General features: G+C 40.4%; 1 protein-coding gene across 2 annotated transcripts in view; it reads right to left on the reverse strand.

The window, feature by feature from the left end:
* EDNRA (endothelin receptor type A) overlaps positions 1-16,593 on the reverse strand; it is a 33,151-nt gene extending 16,558 nt beyond the window's left edge. Inside the window, exons 1-2 of one of the 2 annotated variants that reach the window (XM_039706401.1) lie at positions 16,326-16,593; positions 12,946-13,451 (exon numbers count right to left, since the gene is read on the reverse strand). In XM_039706401.1, the coding sequence (XP_039562335.1) occupies positions 12,946-13,347 (402 nt within the window). In that variant the 5' untranslated portion in view covers positions 13,348-13,451; positions 16,326-16,593. Of the gene's footprint in view, positions 1-12,945; positions 13,452-16,255 lie in introns of both variants that reach the window. The other variant, XM_039706400.1, reaches the window with a different exon arrangement.
* Positions 16,594-18,747: the final 2,154 nt, after the last annotated feature.

Genomic DNA, 18,747 nt, shown 5'->3' on the forward strand with positions numbered 1-18,747 from the left:
TCTGGTAAAAGTGGGTGTATTCTCATTGTAGAATTAGAAAAACAAATTCTGATTGTAACTCAGGACTACAGTATTCAAAGTAAACATTTTATTTCTATTTAAATTACTGTTTATCTGAAGTATGCTAATAATCACGACCTTTAGCAATACAAATGTCAACTGTGGGAAGTTGAAATTCTCATCTATCTTTATCTTAGTTCAGGTAGATGTTACCTCTCTGTTTTTTCATAGCATGAGTTTTTCAGAGAACTTTGCTGTAGTGTATAGATGTTTATCACAAAATTAAGATAGATGTTACCTCTCTGTATTTTCATAGCATGAGTTTTTTCAGAGAACTTTGCTGTAGTGTATAGATGTTTATCACAAAATTCCACCTAAGTAGGAATTAATCTGCTCCTCATAGTCCTGCAGTGGATTTTTTGCACTCCCTCTGTTTTATAGTCATTCATCACAATGCTGAGTTACTTGTGGTTTTGTCCCCCAAATGATATCTCAAAATTGCTGGAAGCACCTATGCACTCTACTTTGCCTGTGTCTCTCTAGGATTATATTAATGTCATTTGATTACTTGTACTTCAGGACAGGTTTTAGCAACTCACTGCTTTCAGCCAGCTGGGTGGAAACTGTGGATCGAACAGTGCAAGCACCTTTGGTGTGGTATCCCAGTTTAGGATAGTCACATTTGATGAAAGGAAATTCCCCTTTTCTCAAAAGACTAGGGATTGGATTGCTAGGATTGGTGATTTAACTGCAGTACCTTCAGCAGCAGAGGTGATAAGTTTATATCTGCAAGCTCTTGATTAGTTCCTCTGATTCTATCTGTATTTATAGACTGAATGAAATACATTGAAAACTCCAGCAGAATTGCTTTCCAGAGAGGTTTGCAATAGTGTAACAAATGTTTGCAGAGCATATCCTGCATTTTGCCTAGAACTCTCATATGAGATTTTAGTTTTTATCACAAAAATGTTGAAAAAAGAAGGGATGATCACCCATAGTAATTCAACCATGTTGTAGTCACGTGGAATTTCAGCTCCAAACTCCTGGCTGGGTTTGGGTAAAACCAGAGTAGTTCTCAGTCTGGGAAGGCTAAATTATAAATGGCACTGCCATGGAAAAGCAGCTCTAGCAGACTTCTGTCAATCCCCTGTGCCAACCAGAGCCCCCAAACCCATTTATCATTACAGATCACACTTTAAAAGGCAACTGAAAGGCACCTATTCATTTCAGTGCCCTGACTGTGGCTGTAGCTACACCAGCAGCAGAAACGAGAAAGCACTTTGTAGTGACTGTGAAACTCTGCTACTACAAGGCAAATATTAGCTTCAAAAAGAAAAGTGTTGTACTTGAAAAAGGTTCACTAACTCATTACTCCTCACGGGGAAGCTTTACCATGCTTCCAGCATGTACGCTTCAACCCCACACCCCAGGAAGCTCTCCTTTTTTGAGATTAAAAGTATTTTATTCCTTTTGTTTCTTACACTTTCCACTAATTGAAGTAATCTCAGTACCAAATCATTAGACATTCTTTTCAAGTGTATTTTAATCAAAATCCCTGGGACCAGAAATAAGTTTTTTTGATTTCAAGATTCACTTTGCAATCATTTCTGGGGGTGTAGTCCATTATCACTCGGCATCAGCTATGCATTCATTACTTCCCCTTGGATCAGGTGCCAATTTTTTCTTCTGTAGATATTTTTAGTCAGCAAATCTGACCCTGTCTTTAGTTTTACTAATTTTAGCATCAAAACAAGTCCATTTCCCTCTGTTCTGCCCTAGCATGGTATGGAAATTTCAGAAGGAAATAATACATTTATTTTGTATTTTAAAAAATGGAGCCAGGAATTTAATTTAATTAATCCTGATTTACTTAGGTGCAATACAAGAACTGGAACTACTGGCTTTGCCCTTTGACTGCTTTTGCATATTTTAATATTGAAACAAAATTATTATAAAATTCTAGAAAATTATATTTTCTCTCAAGGCTCTAGGATAGAAGAAATCAGACTGATTGCTCCTACTTATGTCCCAGTTCTCTATAAGTTGTGGAAGTGGACTGTGCTTTTGCAAACCCACTTACAAAATCTCTGAGGTTTCAAAATAAGTCATGTGCAAAGGAAACACACTTTTCCCTTGTGTAGTCTGCAATTTAAGAGTATTTCATATTGTGGTGCAATTCCTGAGAAAAGAGTGTGGTCAACATGTATTTTTGCACTGAAATCAGAAATCAAGACTGCCCTTTAAAAACTCACAAAGTGACCAGACAGCCAGCCACAGCTTCCTTGAGCATCCTCCCTTCTCTGCTGCTTTATATGGCCTCTCTGCCCTGAGCTGCAGCTGAAGACAAACAAGACATCAGCACTGAGAACATTCCTTTGCAGTGATTTTTAAATGTCACTCCGTTGATTTTATTCTGCTGCTGCTGCTGCTATTTTCTAACCCCCCTCAGTATGGTAGCTGATGTACAAAACACCAAGTCCCACTGTGCATCCCAAGCAATTTATATATAGTCTGAAAGAGAGAATGCTGTAACCCCACCACATAAGTGCTGCCCAGAGCAGGCTCATGTGCAGCCACAGTGTTTATCTCATGTCAGGCTGATCCTGTGTTTGTAGGCAGATGATGGCCCTGGAGCTCTGCCCAAAATAGATGGGCTTGTTGGGGTGCTGCATAGGAACTGTCTCTGAGCTCCTCTATTAAAACTGCTTCAGCTCAAGTGCATGTCAGGAGGTCCCCTCTGTCTGCCATGTGCCATTGAGGATGGCAGCAAAGGCTTCATACCTGCCCTTTCCTGCTCTGATTTCATCCTAGTGCTCTAGAGACTGCCTCTTCCTATATCCATGTGGGACCATTGTTGTGCTGACACACAAGGTGTTCTTCCCAGAAACTGGACTGTGTTCCTTACAAGCATTGTCCCTCATGCTGCCACCATCTAGGACACTCTCCTGAGTTTCATGGCATTGAAATGTTCCATGATACTGCTGGAACAACTCTGGCACAACCATGGAAGTCAGCTTCTATTCTGTCTTCAGGAAAAATAGAAATATCTTCTTTATTCCACAACTGAAATTACACTTGGGCAGTAATGGAGAGAGGGACCAAGCCAGCAGATATAGTCTGTGTAGATACAATCCAGTTGTGTAAGTCACCAACATCTCCTAACTGGGGAGCAGCAGTTACAAAAGCAGTGTAGTCTGGGGTGATTTTCTTTCCTTGCCACATAGTCCAGAATGAAAGATAAGGGAAATTCTTTTGGTTTTGTTACATCAGCACATTTGATATTGCTGGCTTTTATTTTTCCTTTTTTTTTTTTAAGGCTAGTTTTCTCTAGGAGATATTGAGCTCTCTGGATAAAGCCAGCTTAAAGATTAAATTGTGTTCTACGATTATATATGCCCTTGTCTGATTGAAGGCATGGGCCAGACAAGGTATCTGGTGGTATTTTGGGTGGAATCTAGGAGATATCTGGCTCAGCACAAAAGTGTCTAAGTTCTGTACCACTGAGTTGCTGCATTAAGTGACAAAAGATGATGATTCTGACTGAAGTGTCTCACCTATCTCTGATCTGTAAGACTGCTTAGTTAGGAATAAGGATGTATTGAGTCCTCAGCAGTGGTATTTTGGTTGCGGTGACTGAACAAGACCCTTCTGTCCTCATAAAATGTCATAGGGTAAGAATTCATTGCATGTTTTCAAGCGTTTCCCTTCTTTCTGAAACCCATATATACAGGAAAGAATTGCATTGCTGGACAAAGCTCATCCATTTCTTGCTTCACAAGTCAGCTGTGCTCCACCACTTTGCAGCAAAGAGGGAGAGCTGTCAGGGTGGAGAGGAACACAGTCTGTCTTTAAGTATTCCTTCCCACTGCTGAAGTGAAAAACCTCAGATTTTGAAAGGACAGTGACTAGAAGAAAACAAAGAGTAGAGGAAAACAAAGAACAAGGGTAGCCTTTATACTGCAGGGCATAAGATCAGTACTGAGTATATGGTGAGGTGATTGTTCAAGCTTCTGCCAGCTTTGGGATAATTTGTTTATTTCCTTATACTTAGATTGACAGCCCTGGCATGGTAGAGAAAACACACTATCACTTCAACTCTTTGCAGGAAATACATTCCTGATTTTGCTACAACCAAGAACTGTCTTTTCTCCACTTTGGGTGGATAAAAGACTGACTGGTTTTCTTCCTGGAAGAAAGAAAGGTTATGTGGGGATGCATAAGAACCATCAAAGACATTTTTTACTCTGAACTGCCCTGCCAGAGCTTTTTCTGCTATTTTGCTTATCTTAGCCCGGCTGAGTAAAGGTGAAGGTAGCAAAGGGTCTCATGCCATTCACTGAATGCCTACAGTGTTTTTCTCCTGCTTAGGCAGCTATGGAAGGGCATGTATAGTTTTTACACAAGGGAAAATAGATTATACTTCAAGAAATCCTGAAAAGTAAGGAAACAAATGCCCTGGTTTTGCAGCAAAATGTTCTGGCTCAACTAACTGGACGAAAAAGAAATCCTAAGTTTTAGGTTCTTGTTAAAATGCTTATATTTATTACAAAAAATCTACTTAGCAGTAAAACATTCCTAACAACTCTAGGCATCTCCCCTGTGGTATTTTTGCTGTTTACAAAGCAGGATTACTTTCCATGGTGTTGGCTATCTTCCCATCCTGTTAGGTAAACTGTTTCTCAGGCTGAGCTGCTCTTCTTCAGGGAAATGAGCTGCAAGGTGTGCTTATGTGCATGGTGATTTGTTGAAAGGAATTTTTTCAATCCCTGGGCATAATATTTCTTTTGTTGTTCTTCCAGCTGTGTTTTCTTTTGTGTGCTGCTAAAAAGAGTGACAGGATTTCTAAGAAGTTACTGCAGAACCCATAAGCCCTGAATATGCACAATCAAAACAATTCCTTGTTATCTGTAGAGTTCAGATGGTCGAGAAATAAAGACAGAAAATACACTAAAATATTCTCTTAAACCTAAAGTCGCTAAGTACTGTACACTATTTCAAATCCACAGAGCAGCAAGGCAAGCATGAGATGAGTTGAAGATGAGGGAGGAGCTGTGCATTGATGGGAACATATGTCCCACTCCCCAAAGAACAGCCTTGAGTTAAAGGCAGAGTGGATCTTGAACTAAGACCTAGAATATAAAATCTCTTCATTGACTGCTACCCTGGTATGCGCATTTTGCTCTGCTGGGAAGTGGCAGTTTGTAAATAGAACAGATTCCTGATGGATTTCTGTTTCCTGCTCCATTTTGGGAAATTTCTGCTTTCAGGACTCAGTGATCAATTCCTGTGCTGCCTCTGGATTTCTGCTGTGTTTGGTCACTACATGGAGACATACACCTGAAAAAATAGGTCCTGTGTGGAGCAGGTTCTGTGGGTTTCTGCATCACACTGGGCTACCCATTCATTGCCCCTTGGAATCCCTGATAAGAATTTCTTGAAAACCAGAATGTAGTTGTTCTGAGGCCTCAGAGTTTCCTTCTTGTGTTGGTACTTCATTGAGAAATACGCACTATACATATGAAAAATTCTGCCTTTAAAGAAGGGTATCTTTTCTACCTTTTTGTGTGGTGTTGACTTGGCTTTATACTCCTTTGGCACAAAAGATGCCACTTGTTCTATCAGCTGTCAGATACAAATCAGTGCCAATGTGGCTAATTAGCATCCCCATGCAGGTATAATTATTAATTCTGTTGTTGAAGGAATTCAGATATGCCAAATAATTTCTGATTCAGAAGGGATTGCTCTGACATTTACGCACGTGCTCTGATGCTAAAAATTGTCCATGACTAGAAATGCTTTAGCTGAGTCTTCCTTTACTGATGACAGAATGGAGGAACATGTTTGCTTGCTGTCAGGTACCTTCTATATTTAGATTTTTAATGTTCTGGGTGGACTACTCAGATTTAGATAATGTTGCAACTAAGTAAGCGTGAATACCAATTAACAAACTGAAAATCCTCCTGTTTTATTCAAGAAAACATCTCCTTGAGCTGTCTGAGCAGTGAACGATTGATTTTTTCCTGGGTAGATGCCTTCCACTTTATAACAGTAAAATTGCTAAGAAAATATTATTAAAGAAACAAGTTAAAAGATGCCTAATTTGCTTCATCTACTTTGTAAACTAATGGTTTAAGGAGTTAAGCATATTCTGATCTAAGGCAGTGCAGTTTATGTCAGCCCTTTTTAGGCCAGTTTCCAATAAATAGAACCATTTTTATGTTTTCCTCTAAAGTGCATAAAACTGGAAGCAGAGACAGCTGAGGACTTCCCAATAACAGTTAAAATTTTGCCATTCTAAGGCTGAGAGCCTTGATCTAGAGTGTTTCAAGCTCCAGGAGCTCAGGAAAGAGCAGTGGCCAGCAGTGTCTGTGGTGAGTACCTGTTGTTGTTGCTGTTCTGCTGTGCTCCAGCCATGAGAGCAGCAGCAGGAACAGCCATAAGGGTCTGCCAGAGCTCAGAGCAGCCAAGCCAGCACTGGTGCTGTGGCTATTCTGCTGCTGCCTTTGTACTGCTAATGTAATGCCTTTATGGAAAGCAGCCCCCTAAAGAAGTTTCCTGCTTTGCATCTGAATTTGTTTGCTAAAAAATGCACATGGCAGTGATGGGTAATGCAGGTGATCAGCAGCTTTCTGTTATGTGCTAATGCCACCTGATACAAGAAAAGGAACCCGTCTCTTCTTCAAAGCCTTAACCCTACCTCTACAGCTGTGTAAAATATGAAACTTTTATTTTCTGGTCTTCTTTTCCCTGCAGAGAAATAATTTTTACTCATATAGAGGTTTAGACTTTAACATCTTGAATGTCTGAGATGGGTATGTTTTGGGTAAAAAGGAGACTATTTGGGTCCCGGTGGTATAAAAATGTGATTGAAAATTAAATTGCCTTAGTTTAGTCCATTAAGATTGGATTTATAACTGTCACCCTTCCTGAAAAACTCAATTTATTAAGATTTTTAAGATTGATTTGATACTTCAAGTGGATATAATGTGGTAATTAAATGTAATGGAGCTTTAACACATCCAGAACGTCTTCAAAGGACAGTAAATATTACTCACTTAAGCAATCTACTTAAGAATAAGGGGATTCCACTATATAATTACAGTAATTGGAGAAAGTAAGGAGTGAGTTTTTGAGCCTACTGTACCACAAAGAAAGGTTAAAAACATCAAACACCTGTGACCACATCTTCAGTTGACATAAATTACATAATTACTTTTTTCCCAGGATCATATCTTTGTTAATTGTGTAAATGCATAATAGTATAAAGGACTCAATTCTCCTGGGATCTAACATTGCCAGTTAATACAATTTTATACCTGCTTCTTTTTAAGGGTTTGAAAAATGGATTTGAGTACCAGCAGCATTATCTACTTCTCTTTTGAAAGTAGTATCAAAATAGTTAATAGTTAAGTACACACGTTTCAGGAAAGTGATTATAACTGTTTCTGATATTCAATAATAATTCCAGGTATTACACATTTTTCTACACAATGTGACCATCTTAACACTCTACCATTTGTTATTTTAATATGCAGATGAATGATTGTTTAATCTGATTTCAGACCTCTTTTGTCCTAAAAATGAAGGTCTGACCTAAAGGTATGAAGTGTTTGAAACCACTTATATGTAGGATACAAATATATGGTTCAACATGAGGCTGACCCTGAAACTAAAAGAATCTTTTAAAATAAAGTTCTGAAGGGTATAAATTACTTTCTAACAAAAATAAAAACACTTGATTTTTTTTTTTCCTTAAAAGCCTATCACTTCAATTATCGAATCGTCATATTTCCAGGGGCCACTCTTCACTGTCACTCAACAAGAGGAGCTGAAAGATGACACAGATTTTAGGATCCCTAGTGGTGCAAACAGAAATGGCATTTGACAAACTAAACACAACTCCTAATGTAAACATCCACGTTACTGAATGGTTCATATGAAAAATGGACTATAATAATAATAATAATAATAATTGCATTTCTTATCAGATATACCAAAGCCATAAATTCTTGCAGCAAACCTCAGACAACAAGGTGGTTGTATGTAGTAATTTATAAGTAATTTATTCTGAAAGTTAAATAACTGAAAAATAACTAAAAGCTAGAATTAAGCTTTAAAGTTTATTTTAATTCTGCCTTCTTACATTGGTGACATTGGTGTCAAGGGGTTGCAGTTTTGGTCATAGCCTTTATTTATCCAATACTTCTCTGCAGCACAGAAATAATTTCTCATGTATGCTAAGGAAATTTCATTCATCAAATCAGAACCATAGTTCAGCTCATCATGTAAGATATACCAAGACAAATGCACCTATGGAATTCCAGAGAACTGAGAGAAAAATAATAGGAAAAAATACATTGCAAAATAATAAAGTGAATATAAAAAATTTGTTTGTTACTTTCAACTAAACTTCCAAAGAATTTTCAGAAGACCATCAAAAGGCAATTCTGAAAGGCATAATTAATTCCAGATTTCCATTCCTCTTTGCAAAAAAGAAGCAGAGCTCTTGAAAGGTTAGAAAAAATTGTGAAATAAAATTCTTGTTCTTTGTTTGAACTTGACTCTGAAAAGAACTCATGCTATATTTCCTTAAAATGTACTGTCAGATATACCATGAGAGTGACAATGCTGCCTTAGCAATTATCCATAAAGACATAAGAGCAATTTACTAGGGAGGAAACTGTAATACATCATGGGAGGTGCACTCATAGAATCACTGAATAGTTTGAGTTGGAAGGGACCTTAAACATCATCCAGTTCCAGTCGCATGGACAGGGATGGGACAGGGATGGACACCTCCCACTAGCCCAGGTTGCTCAGAGCCCCATCCAGCCTGGCCTTGTGTAGACTCTGAGTCCAGCTAAGAACCCCAGTCTGATGTCTCATAAGGCATTCACCCTGCTGTGGAAGACAGGAGGATCTCAAATCAGGAAGCTAATCTTTCTCATCAACTTGTTAATCCAAAATACTCTACAGATAGCTTATCAACTAATTGACAATTTAACTTCCCAGGTAGAATATTGAAAAGTGTAAACTAGTATTCCCATTAAATCATATCCATAATAATTTACAGTCAACCTAGTTTCAAATTCATGCTATATTAAACCCATTTAAACTTAAAAGACTTATCTGTAATATATACCACTGGAAGATCAGAACCAGGTGCTGCATTTCACCATAGATAATGTCACAGAATCACTGGGCTGGAAGAGACCTTCAAGATCATCAAGTCCAACCCATGCCCTAACACCTCAACTAAACCATGGCACTGAGTGTCACATCCAGTCTTTTCTTAAACACATCCAGGGATGGTGACTCCACCACATCACCAGGCAGACAATTCCAGTACTTTATCACTGTTTCTGTAGAAAAGCTTTTTCCTGCTATCCAGCCTATATTTCCCTTGACACAGTTTGAGACTGTGTCCTCTGGTTCTGCTGCTGCCTGGAGAAAGAGACCAACCCCCACCTGACTACAGCCACCTTTCAGGAAGCTGTACAGAGTGATTAGGTCACCCCTGAGTCTCCTTTTCTCCAGGCTAAACACCCCCAGCTCCCTCAGTCGTTCCTCACAGGGTTTGTGTTCCAAGCCCCTCTCCAGCCTTGTTCCCTCCTCTGGACACGCTCCAGCATCTCAACATCCTTCCCAAACTGAGGGATCAGAGCTGGGCACAGCACTCCAGGTGTGACCTCACCAGTGCTGAGTACAGGGGAAGGATGACCTCCCTGCTCCTGCTGCCACACTGTTCCTGATCCAGGCCAGGATGCCATTGGCCACCAGGGCACACTGCTGGCTCATGTTCAGCTGCTGTCACCAGCACCCCCAGTCCCTTTCTGCCTGGGCATGGTCCAGCCACACTGTTCCCAGCCTCTAGCATTGCAGGGGGTTATTGTGGCCAAAATGCGGGACTTGGCACTTGGACTTGCTAAACTTCCTCTTACTGGACTCTGCCCATCCGTCCAACCATTCCACGTCTCTCTGCAGAGCCCTCTTACCTTCCAACAGATTGACACACGCTCCCAGCTTAGCCTGCAAATTTACTAATGAAGGACTCAATACCCTCATCCATGTCATCAATAAAGATATTGAACAGGTCCCAGCACAGACCCCTGAGGGACACCACTGGTGACTGGCCCCAGCTGGATGCACCAATATTCACCACCACTCTGGGCCTGGCCATCCAGCCAGTTCCTAACCCAGCACAGAGTGCTCCTGTCCAAGCCATGAGCTGCAGTTTTTCCAGGAGTGTGCTGTGGGAGACAGTGCCAAAGGCCTTGCTGAAGTCCAAATAGACAACATCCTCTGTCTTTCTTGCATCTACCAGGCAGGTCACTTGGTCATAAAAGGAGGACCAGGCAGGTCACACACGACCTACCTCTCCTAAACCCCTGTTGGCTGGGTCTGACACCCCGGCCATCCTGTAGGTGCTGCGTGATGACATCCAGTATAAATTGTTCCATAACCTTACCTGGTACAGAGGTCAGGCTAATTAGCCTGTAATTACTGGGATCCTCCTTCCCCCCTTTTTGTGAATGGGCATCACATTGGCCAGCTTTCAGTCCTTTGGAACCTCACCAGTGAGCCAGGACTGTTGGTAAATGATGGAGAGCAGCTTCACAAGCTCATCTGCCAGCTCTCTCATCACCCTGGGGTGGATCCCATGTGCTGCCATGGATTTATGAGCATCCAAGCTGCTCAGCAGTTCTCTGACTGCCTCCTCCTGGATAGCAGGGGAACCATTCTGTTCCCTGGTGCCATCTACCAGCCCAGGAGGACAGCTGTCCTGAGGACAAGCCAACTTCCCACTAAAGACTGAGGCAAAGAAAGCGTTAAGCACTTTCACCTTCTCCTCATCTGTAGTTACTGAGTTCCCACCTGCATCCAGTAGAGAACAAAAGTTGGTCTTACCCTTCCTTTTGCTGTTAATATATTTGTAAAAACATTTTTTATTATCCTTTATGAAAGTTGCCGAGTTAAGTTTGAGCTGAGCTTTGATCTCCCTTAACTTTTTTGCTACGTGCCCTAGCAAACCCCTTTAATAATTCCTGAGAGACCCTACCCTCCTTCCAAGGATGATACATTCTCTTTTTATTCCTGAGTTCCTTCAAAATGTCGTTGCCCATCCAGGCTGGAGGTTTGCCTTGTTGACTCATCTTTCAGCACACAGGGACAGTCTGTTCCTGGGCCCTCAAGATCTCTGTTTTGAAGCGCACCCACCTTTCCTGAACTCATTTGTTTTTAAGGGCTACTTCCCATGAAGCTCTCTGATTAAGTCTCCTAAACAGGCCAAAGTCTGCCCTCTGGAAGTCCAATGTAAAAGTCTTATTCATGTTCCTCCTGATTTCACCAAATATCAAGAACTCTATAATTTCATGATCACTCTGCCCCAAGCGGCCTCCAACCACCTCATCTCCCACCAGCCCATCTCTGTTTGCAAACAACAGGTCTAACACAGTCCCTCCTCTGGTGGGCTCGCTCACCAGCTGTGACAAAAGTTCTTCTCCACACACTCTAAGAACTTCCTGGACTGCCTCTTTTCTGCTGTATTAAGTTCCCAGCAGATGTGTGGTAGGTTCTACAAAAACAAGGGCTGGTGATCCTGAAACATTCTCCAGCTGCTTATAGAATAAATTGTCCACCTCTTCCTCCTGGCTGGGTAGACAAGTGTACAATTTTAACAGGCTCCCAGTGCCTCTGTACAAATGTAATACATGCACATAGAATTTTTCCCATTAATTAATTCAAATTTTATTATCTTGTCCTATGAATACCTGAGTTATAATGCAGTTATGATGTCAGTGTTATAGAGATGCAAAATGAATGTTTTAAAATCATTGTTTCCTTAGTTTTAAAATCCAGTTTGAAACCACAGGGCACCAGTTATTATAAAACCATGCATTTAAATGCATTAAAATATAAAACACATGTAAATAAAAGTAATTTGAATCTTTAAGGGCTGAAATTGTGAACAACACTTTTTCTTAATTATATGACATATATATTATATGACTTAGTGTTTGTAAATAAAACTCTTAATGTTTCTACTGAAAAAAAGAAAGAAAAAGTCAAATATCCTGTCAGCTATGCACCTGTGTATGGTCCACAAAGAGGCAGGTACAAGCTTACAAAATTCTTTGATGATTTTATAAGATAATTCTAAGATTATTTTCTATGATGATTCTAAGTTAATATCAATGAAATATATTTAAAAAGGGCTCAGTTCTGCTCACTCAAGCATGTTCTGGCTTGAATTATATCTGTAAACATAAACTGTACCAATAAAAAAGCACTGCTTTAATGGCTTTGTTTAATTAAATTGGAAAATCAAAACACTGGGAGAAGATAACTTTATACTGAATAAAAGAATTGCTGAGGAGCCTTTTTACACTTTGACAAATCCAGATGAAATTTAATATTTCAGAAATGGTCTGTGATATAATTGGAATGATTTTGAGAATCTGCTATTAATGAATATTAAATGAAAACTTTAAGCTCAACTTAACTGACGTAACCTCTTCCTTCAAAGTCATAATATGAAGCCTGCATATCACAGGGAGTATTTTCTGTGAAAATATAAAGTAAGGATTGGACAATATAAAAATAGCAGCTAGTTCATCAAGGAGGAGAACAGTTTATAAAAAGTCTTCCCTCATAAATTCTTTTGCTAGCTGTAGCAGCTATGAGAAATGAAGAGCTCCTCTGAAATTCCCAAGGCCACACTTGGGTTAGGAGCTAAGAGCTACATTATCTTTAACGGGAGAAACACTTTTTCTTGATGGAGGAGAGACCTGAGAGCAAGGGGTTTGTTGCAGAACAAAAAGGAGTTGTATTGTTTCCTTAAGTGCACTATTCATTGACAAAAGAGCACTAAATAGAGGAGGAAACACAGAGAACAGCCAGGGAAGCGGCAAGGAGCTGCAGCTGGAATGGGTGGTGGTGTCCTACCTTGTAGACGATGATGGGGATGTCAATGACGATGTAGATAAGGTCTCCCAGTGCCAGGCTGGCTATCAGTGCGTTCGGGCCGTTCCTCATGCACTTGTTCTGGTAAATGATCCTCAGCAGAGTTGCATTCCCAACCATCCCAATGATGAAAATAGCACAGGACACCACGGTGTTGATGTATTTGAAAGTTTCAGCAATCTTAGTCTGCTGGGAGCATTTGACAGTTTGGTTGGACACCGGGGGCTGCATGGTGGTGAGGAGAATGCTGGATTCCATCCCTGAGAAGGTGGAAAGGGGGTTTCCCAAGTCACTCCTGTTGGAAACGTCTCTGTCAGAGCTGTCACTGAGGACAAATCCCGGGACCAGCAGCAGCAAGGAAACTCTTAAACACAATGCTTCCATCCTGAAGTCCCCAATGAGTAAATTCAGTGAGACAAGTGTTTTGGGTTTTTTTTTCTTTAGTATTTCAGTGAGATACTTCTCACTTTTTCACCTGCAGAGAGAAACTGTAAGCAAAAAAAGAAAAGGAAAAAAACCACAGAGTCAGTACAACAGGTAGTCTAACACATCCTGTTTCTACTTAGGGAAGGTATCTGAATGTTCAGCCTCTGCAGCACATATGGATAAACACCTGTTTATACTCACTGTGCTGCTCTGAAATCTAGATTACCCCCATTACCTGTCTGACAAGAGGCAAACACAAAAATTTCCTCAAGTGATAGCCTATGCAAATAAGATCCCACAAAACGCTGCTGAAACAGAATTTGTATAGGGATGGAAAAAATAAGGGGGATGAAATTCTGTTTTGAAATATAGTCTTGGAGTCGACCTCTCTCGGAGACTGCTAAATGGTATTTTAGCTAAAGAAGAACTTATTATTTTTTTCTTTGACAATGAAAGGTAAAGGCACTACATTAAAAATTAAAGGCAGCAAATTCATCAATTTTCTGAGTATTTTTGAGTTCCTGCAACAATTAGACTTTACATTATTTTTGTCTGACTTATTATCTGGATTTCAAATGAAAACTGATAAGACATGTATTTGAAATCAAAATCTGGACCAGATCCAAAATCCAGACTAGATCCAAAATCCCTAAATATTAGGAGGAAGATTTTATAGTCCTAGGATAGATCTCTGGCCAGGAAAATACCTTCAAACTCTGTCATCTGGTTCTGAATGTAATTGCAACTCATGCTCAGTACTTAGCCACAGTGAAGTTAATAATAAAAAATTAAGCTCTTTAAGGATAAAAAAATACTTGGTTTAGTATTCTAAGCAACAACTCATGACATTTCCAGGTAGGGAAGAAAGCATCATAGAATCCTGCCCTAGTAAGTGTGACTGCCTGTGTGTAACCACTGCCACTGGATTTGTAAATACCAAACCTCCAGTGAAACCAGGGATGCCATTTAAGTGCATTTTCCTGAAGCCTTGGTTTAATTTAAGATTAAGATTTTTATTTTTTTTTTAACATGGTTGGTGTCTACAAAACAAGACAAAGTGCTGCAGTGTTGACAAAAGAAGAGTTGCAAATTAAGTATTTATAACTTTCTGATTTCCAGGGACTCGTCTGAAGAATTTGGGAGGATCCTTTTAAATAAATGAATCCTAATTTCATTCCCTGTGGGGCTGTTAAATCAGAGTTTATAGCAAGACGTTTACCAGAGAAGGAGGGAGAAAAGTTACTGATAGTACTTCTGGAGCAGGCAGAGTATAAATATTTACTGGTATTGCAGGCTCCTGTTGTATGTGGTCTGTGGAAGTGTGTGTACCTCTGTGGAGCAGCAGATGCGATGCTGACCCGAGTATTCCTGTCTGGCATGCAGAGTGCTGTGCCTCACAGACCAGGGATCCGCCTTTCAATCCTTGTACTGCTGTATTGGAGTTCAGGAACTGGTCAACTGTGAGTTTCCATGGAGTTAATTTCAAAGTTTAACATACTAAATAGTAAATCCTTCGTTATTTAATTAAATTAAATGCTGGTTATGACAGTATCTCAGGACATACAGCAGCAGCATGGTCCAAGTGTTTTCACTTTAGGTTTCTAAATCTTACCAGAAACAACAGAGATGTTTGGCTGTAATTCTTTTCAGGCAAGGATTAATACTTGTATTATTTTCTTTGATTATGGTTCTTTAATTTACCAATGGGAAACATGTATCACTATTAATGGCTTTCCCAAGGAAATGTGATAAAGCTATGAATAGAAACCATAACCCTATGTTTTAGTAGTTATATTAGTTTCCTCCTTACTTGGTGACCCTTTTTGTGAAAATTGATGTATGTATCATATAAACATGGTGGCAGCATGGCTGCGAACAAAATTGCCATTTACCATCTCTTCCCTCTCCCGGAAGAAACTTTTGCCTTAGAAGAAAAACGAGAAAGTTTTTAATAGGCTAACTACTAAGGGTACTTTTTTTATAGGTTCCTGACAGCCCTTCATTCCTCTGTGAATATTTTTAAAGTGTTTATCTTGTTGCAGAATATAACATGCAGTCTGCCTCATATGAGTAACACACTGGCATCCCTGATAACTTTCTGTGATAAGGTAATCTAGGACTGTCCTTCACGCAGGCAACCCGGGTACCTGGAGGGTGTGAGGATGCTCTGTGAATGTGGGAGCCACCCGCCTGTGTTGTGCCTGCAGCCGCGGATGCGGGGAACTGAATTCCTGACTTGCCTGGAGTACCAAACCAAAAAAATTCCCATGCCGAGGTTCGCAAGAAGAGACCGTACTAGTGGAAAAGAAATTGTTCCAAAGACCAGCTAAGATGCTAACAGTTCTTGACGAGTGCAAGGCAGCTGAGATGTGAACAGGAGCAAATGAAGCGGAGCAGGGCAGCAAGGCACCGAAGGGAACGACGCCGGCAAGGGGGATTCTCTGGGCTGCTCCCAGCGAGCGCTGCCGGGGAAGCCGCCCGCTGCTCCTTCTCCAAGGCGAGAGGAAACACGCTCCTTGCTCCGCCAGCGAAGGATCAATTCCAGCACGCACTGGCAAAGCAGTGCTGCCTGCCCTGCCGCCTATACAGAGAGCCTCTGGCAAGATCCATACATTGCTGAACTTTATGGAATAGCAGTTCCCCCAGGCTGCCTTGTGCCCGTCTCTTGTTCTCTCTCCCTCCCTCTGTCTCTCACGCTCACACCCGCACACAGAGGCGCACCACCGGCCCCGAATCCTTGTCCGGGGCGTTCCCAGCGGTGCGGAGGTGCCCGCGGCTCGGGCCGGGCTGTTCCCGGCGTGGGATGGGGATGGGGCTCCCGCAGCATCCCGCACTTCCCCCCGCCGCGCCTCCCCGCCCGGCTCACCCTCATGCTGCGGCTGCCGCCGCCGCCTCGGAGAATTCCTTCGGAGTGGCTTTTCCTGGGATAGTCTTACCAGATCCTCCTGCCTGCGTCTGACTGGGTGGAATTGAAAATCCCCACCTCCGCTGAATCAGTGAACGAGAGAGACAGAGTGAAGAAGTCGGAGCGTCCCCTCTTCACTGCCCCCTCCCCCAATTAAAACAAACCTCCAGCCCGAACTGAGCCCCTGCCAATGTTAAACACAAAGGCTGCCTCCCGGGCACAGGGGAACACGGAGCTCCTTAACTCTTTCCTGGCTGAAACTGAGCACAGCTGCTTCGCTGGACTCATCCAAACCACAGTTCCTCCCCGGAACCCACTGCTGCAGCTGCCTGCTATGGCACGCAGGATTCTCTGCAAGGGTCTGAACCTGATCCCACCAGACGGCAGAAGATCCATGAGCAAAAACTGATCCATGAGCAAAATCAGATTTCCTTGGGAAATCGGATTAAATAAACTTCTTTTGCTTTGCATTTGCCCCGGGGCTGGCCGGGATCAGTCTCTGAAACAATCGGTAAAATTTCGTGTGTGAGAGTTTCAAAAATGCTGGATCCGTAAACAGAAACTGCTCCTAAGTGAAAATTTCTTTGATCCATCAAGGACAAATACATTTGCTAATACATTTGCTTGCTAATACATTTTTAGTTGCATTTACAAGGATAGTAAGAGTGAGGCATTTTCTGTCATTCCCGTGTTTCCCATTACTATTCTTCTGTCAAGAGAGGCATGCAAAAAATCTGTGCAGAAAAAGGGGAAAGTTCACTTATACCTAATGATATTTTCTCACAATGAGAAAAAAAATGTGTATCAGAGGGAGCAGCTTGTACAGGAAAGAGTTTCAAAATCCTTTCTTTCATGCCAGCAAGTTTATGAAATTTTGAGTCCTTTGTTGAATCATTTCAGGTTTTTCATTTCCTGGCAAGTTGTCATCTGTTGTACCACAGAAATTATTTTCTAAACATATATGGACTTCATCTGAATAAAAAAGGCAACCTTCCTAAATAAGATGTAAAAAATGTCGTCCTAAAACTGCAAAAGTAGACTGAAAAAAAACAATAGAAAATGTGAATAAAAATATCTGGCACTAAATCATGTAGGAAATTGTTTTGAACTTTTTCAGTTTTGCATAGTTAAAAGTATGCTTCTGTAATATGTTTGAAATCATCTGATAAATCTTGAACAGGAAAAACCTGTTTTTATTACTTTCTAGAAGTAATAAAATACTGCTAATCCAGTCAATCCACTTGCTGGATTGAGAAAGTCATCTCAGTTAAATGAAGTGTCAAAGCACAGGATCTTTGAAGGAATATACATGTTCAGCTGAGAATCACAAGCAGCCTACTGTTTGTGAATCAGGTAGAAAGTTTTATTCAAAATCTCAGGTTGCTGTGAAGTTCAATAAAGTCTGATAAGCCACTAAATTATCCATATACTACTAAAAAAATTCTTTACTCTTTGGTCCTAGGTGCTTAGTATTAATGATTAGCTTTGTCAAGAATCATCTTCATGGTAACTTGTTGGAAAAAAACATTGAAGAGCTGGAAAGGCTGTTATTAAAAACCATGTTCACTTTATGGAGTGCTTTATTGAATGCAAATCTTAAATCTCTTGTATGTTCTCTAAACTTTGTTAAGACCCAATTCCTTTCCTGGGATTATTTGACCTTTATGTCTAAACAATTAGAACTGTAAAAAAAAACCACAACAACCCCCCCCAAAACAAACCAGAACAAAACAAAACAAAAAAGTACGTTTCTGATCTCGTTCAAGCACACATTTTTTATTTAAATTCATAATACATGATTCCATGCGTAACTCTATTTACTATTACATGAAATAAATGTAATGAAATTATCAAATTTATTACGCTGTTAAAGATCTATTTATAGACAGCCTTTATAACAGCTTATTTTACTGCTAATCCACATAAGTAGTATTAGCTATTAGAAATTACTGATCCTTTGTTATTTTTACTGTTGCTGATTTTTTAAATGAACCTTTGGTTTGTCTTTAATCTTCTAGGTGTCTAAAGCTCAGTTGATATCTTGTCTTAAACTAATATAAATTCAAAAATTATATTTAGTAGTTCCTGCTTTGATGGTGTTCAGGAAAGTAACATGGAAGAGGAAGTTTTCACAGAATTAGGCAAAAACTGTAGTTGCAAATGCAGCTGACCTCAGCTACTGGGAAAAGTGATAAAATGCAGTTCTTTAGACCAAGATATTTTCATCTTTTAGAGACACTTTCACCATCATTGTAGGACTGCTGTCCTGTGTGGGGAAGAGTTGACTGAGGACTCTGTGTACCAGTTTCAGCACAGTGAAAGTGTTTCCCCTGACCTCTTCTGTTTTGTGTCTTCAGCAAACTGCTTAGCTTGTCTCAAATAACTCCAGAGATTCAGAGTAAGGGCAATGTATCAATCTCATTAGGAAAAAATCCAATTGGATTTGCAGCTGG

This window comes from Passer montanus, unplaced genomic scaffold, assembly GCF_014805655.1.
Source record: "Passer montanus isolate IOZ18808 unplaced genomic scaffold, ASM1480565v1 scaffold191, whole genome shotgun sequence".
NCBI lineage: Eukaryota > Metazoa > Chordata > Aves > Passeriformes > Passeridae > Passer > Passer montanus.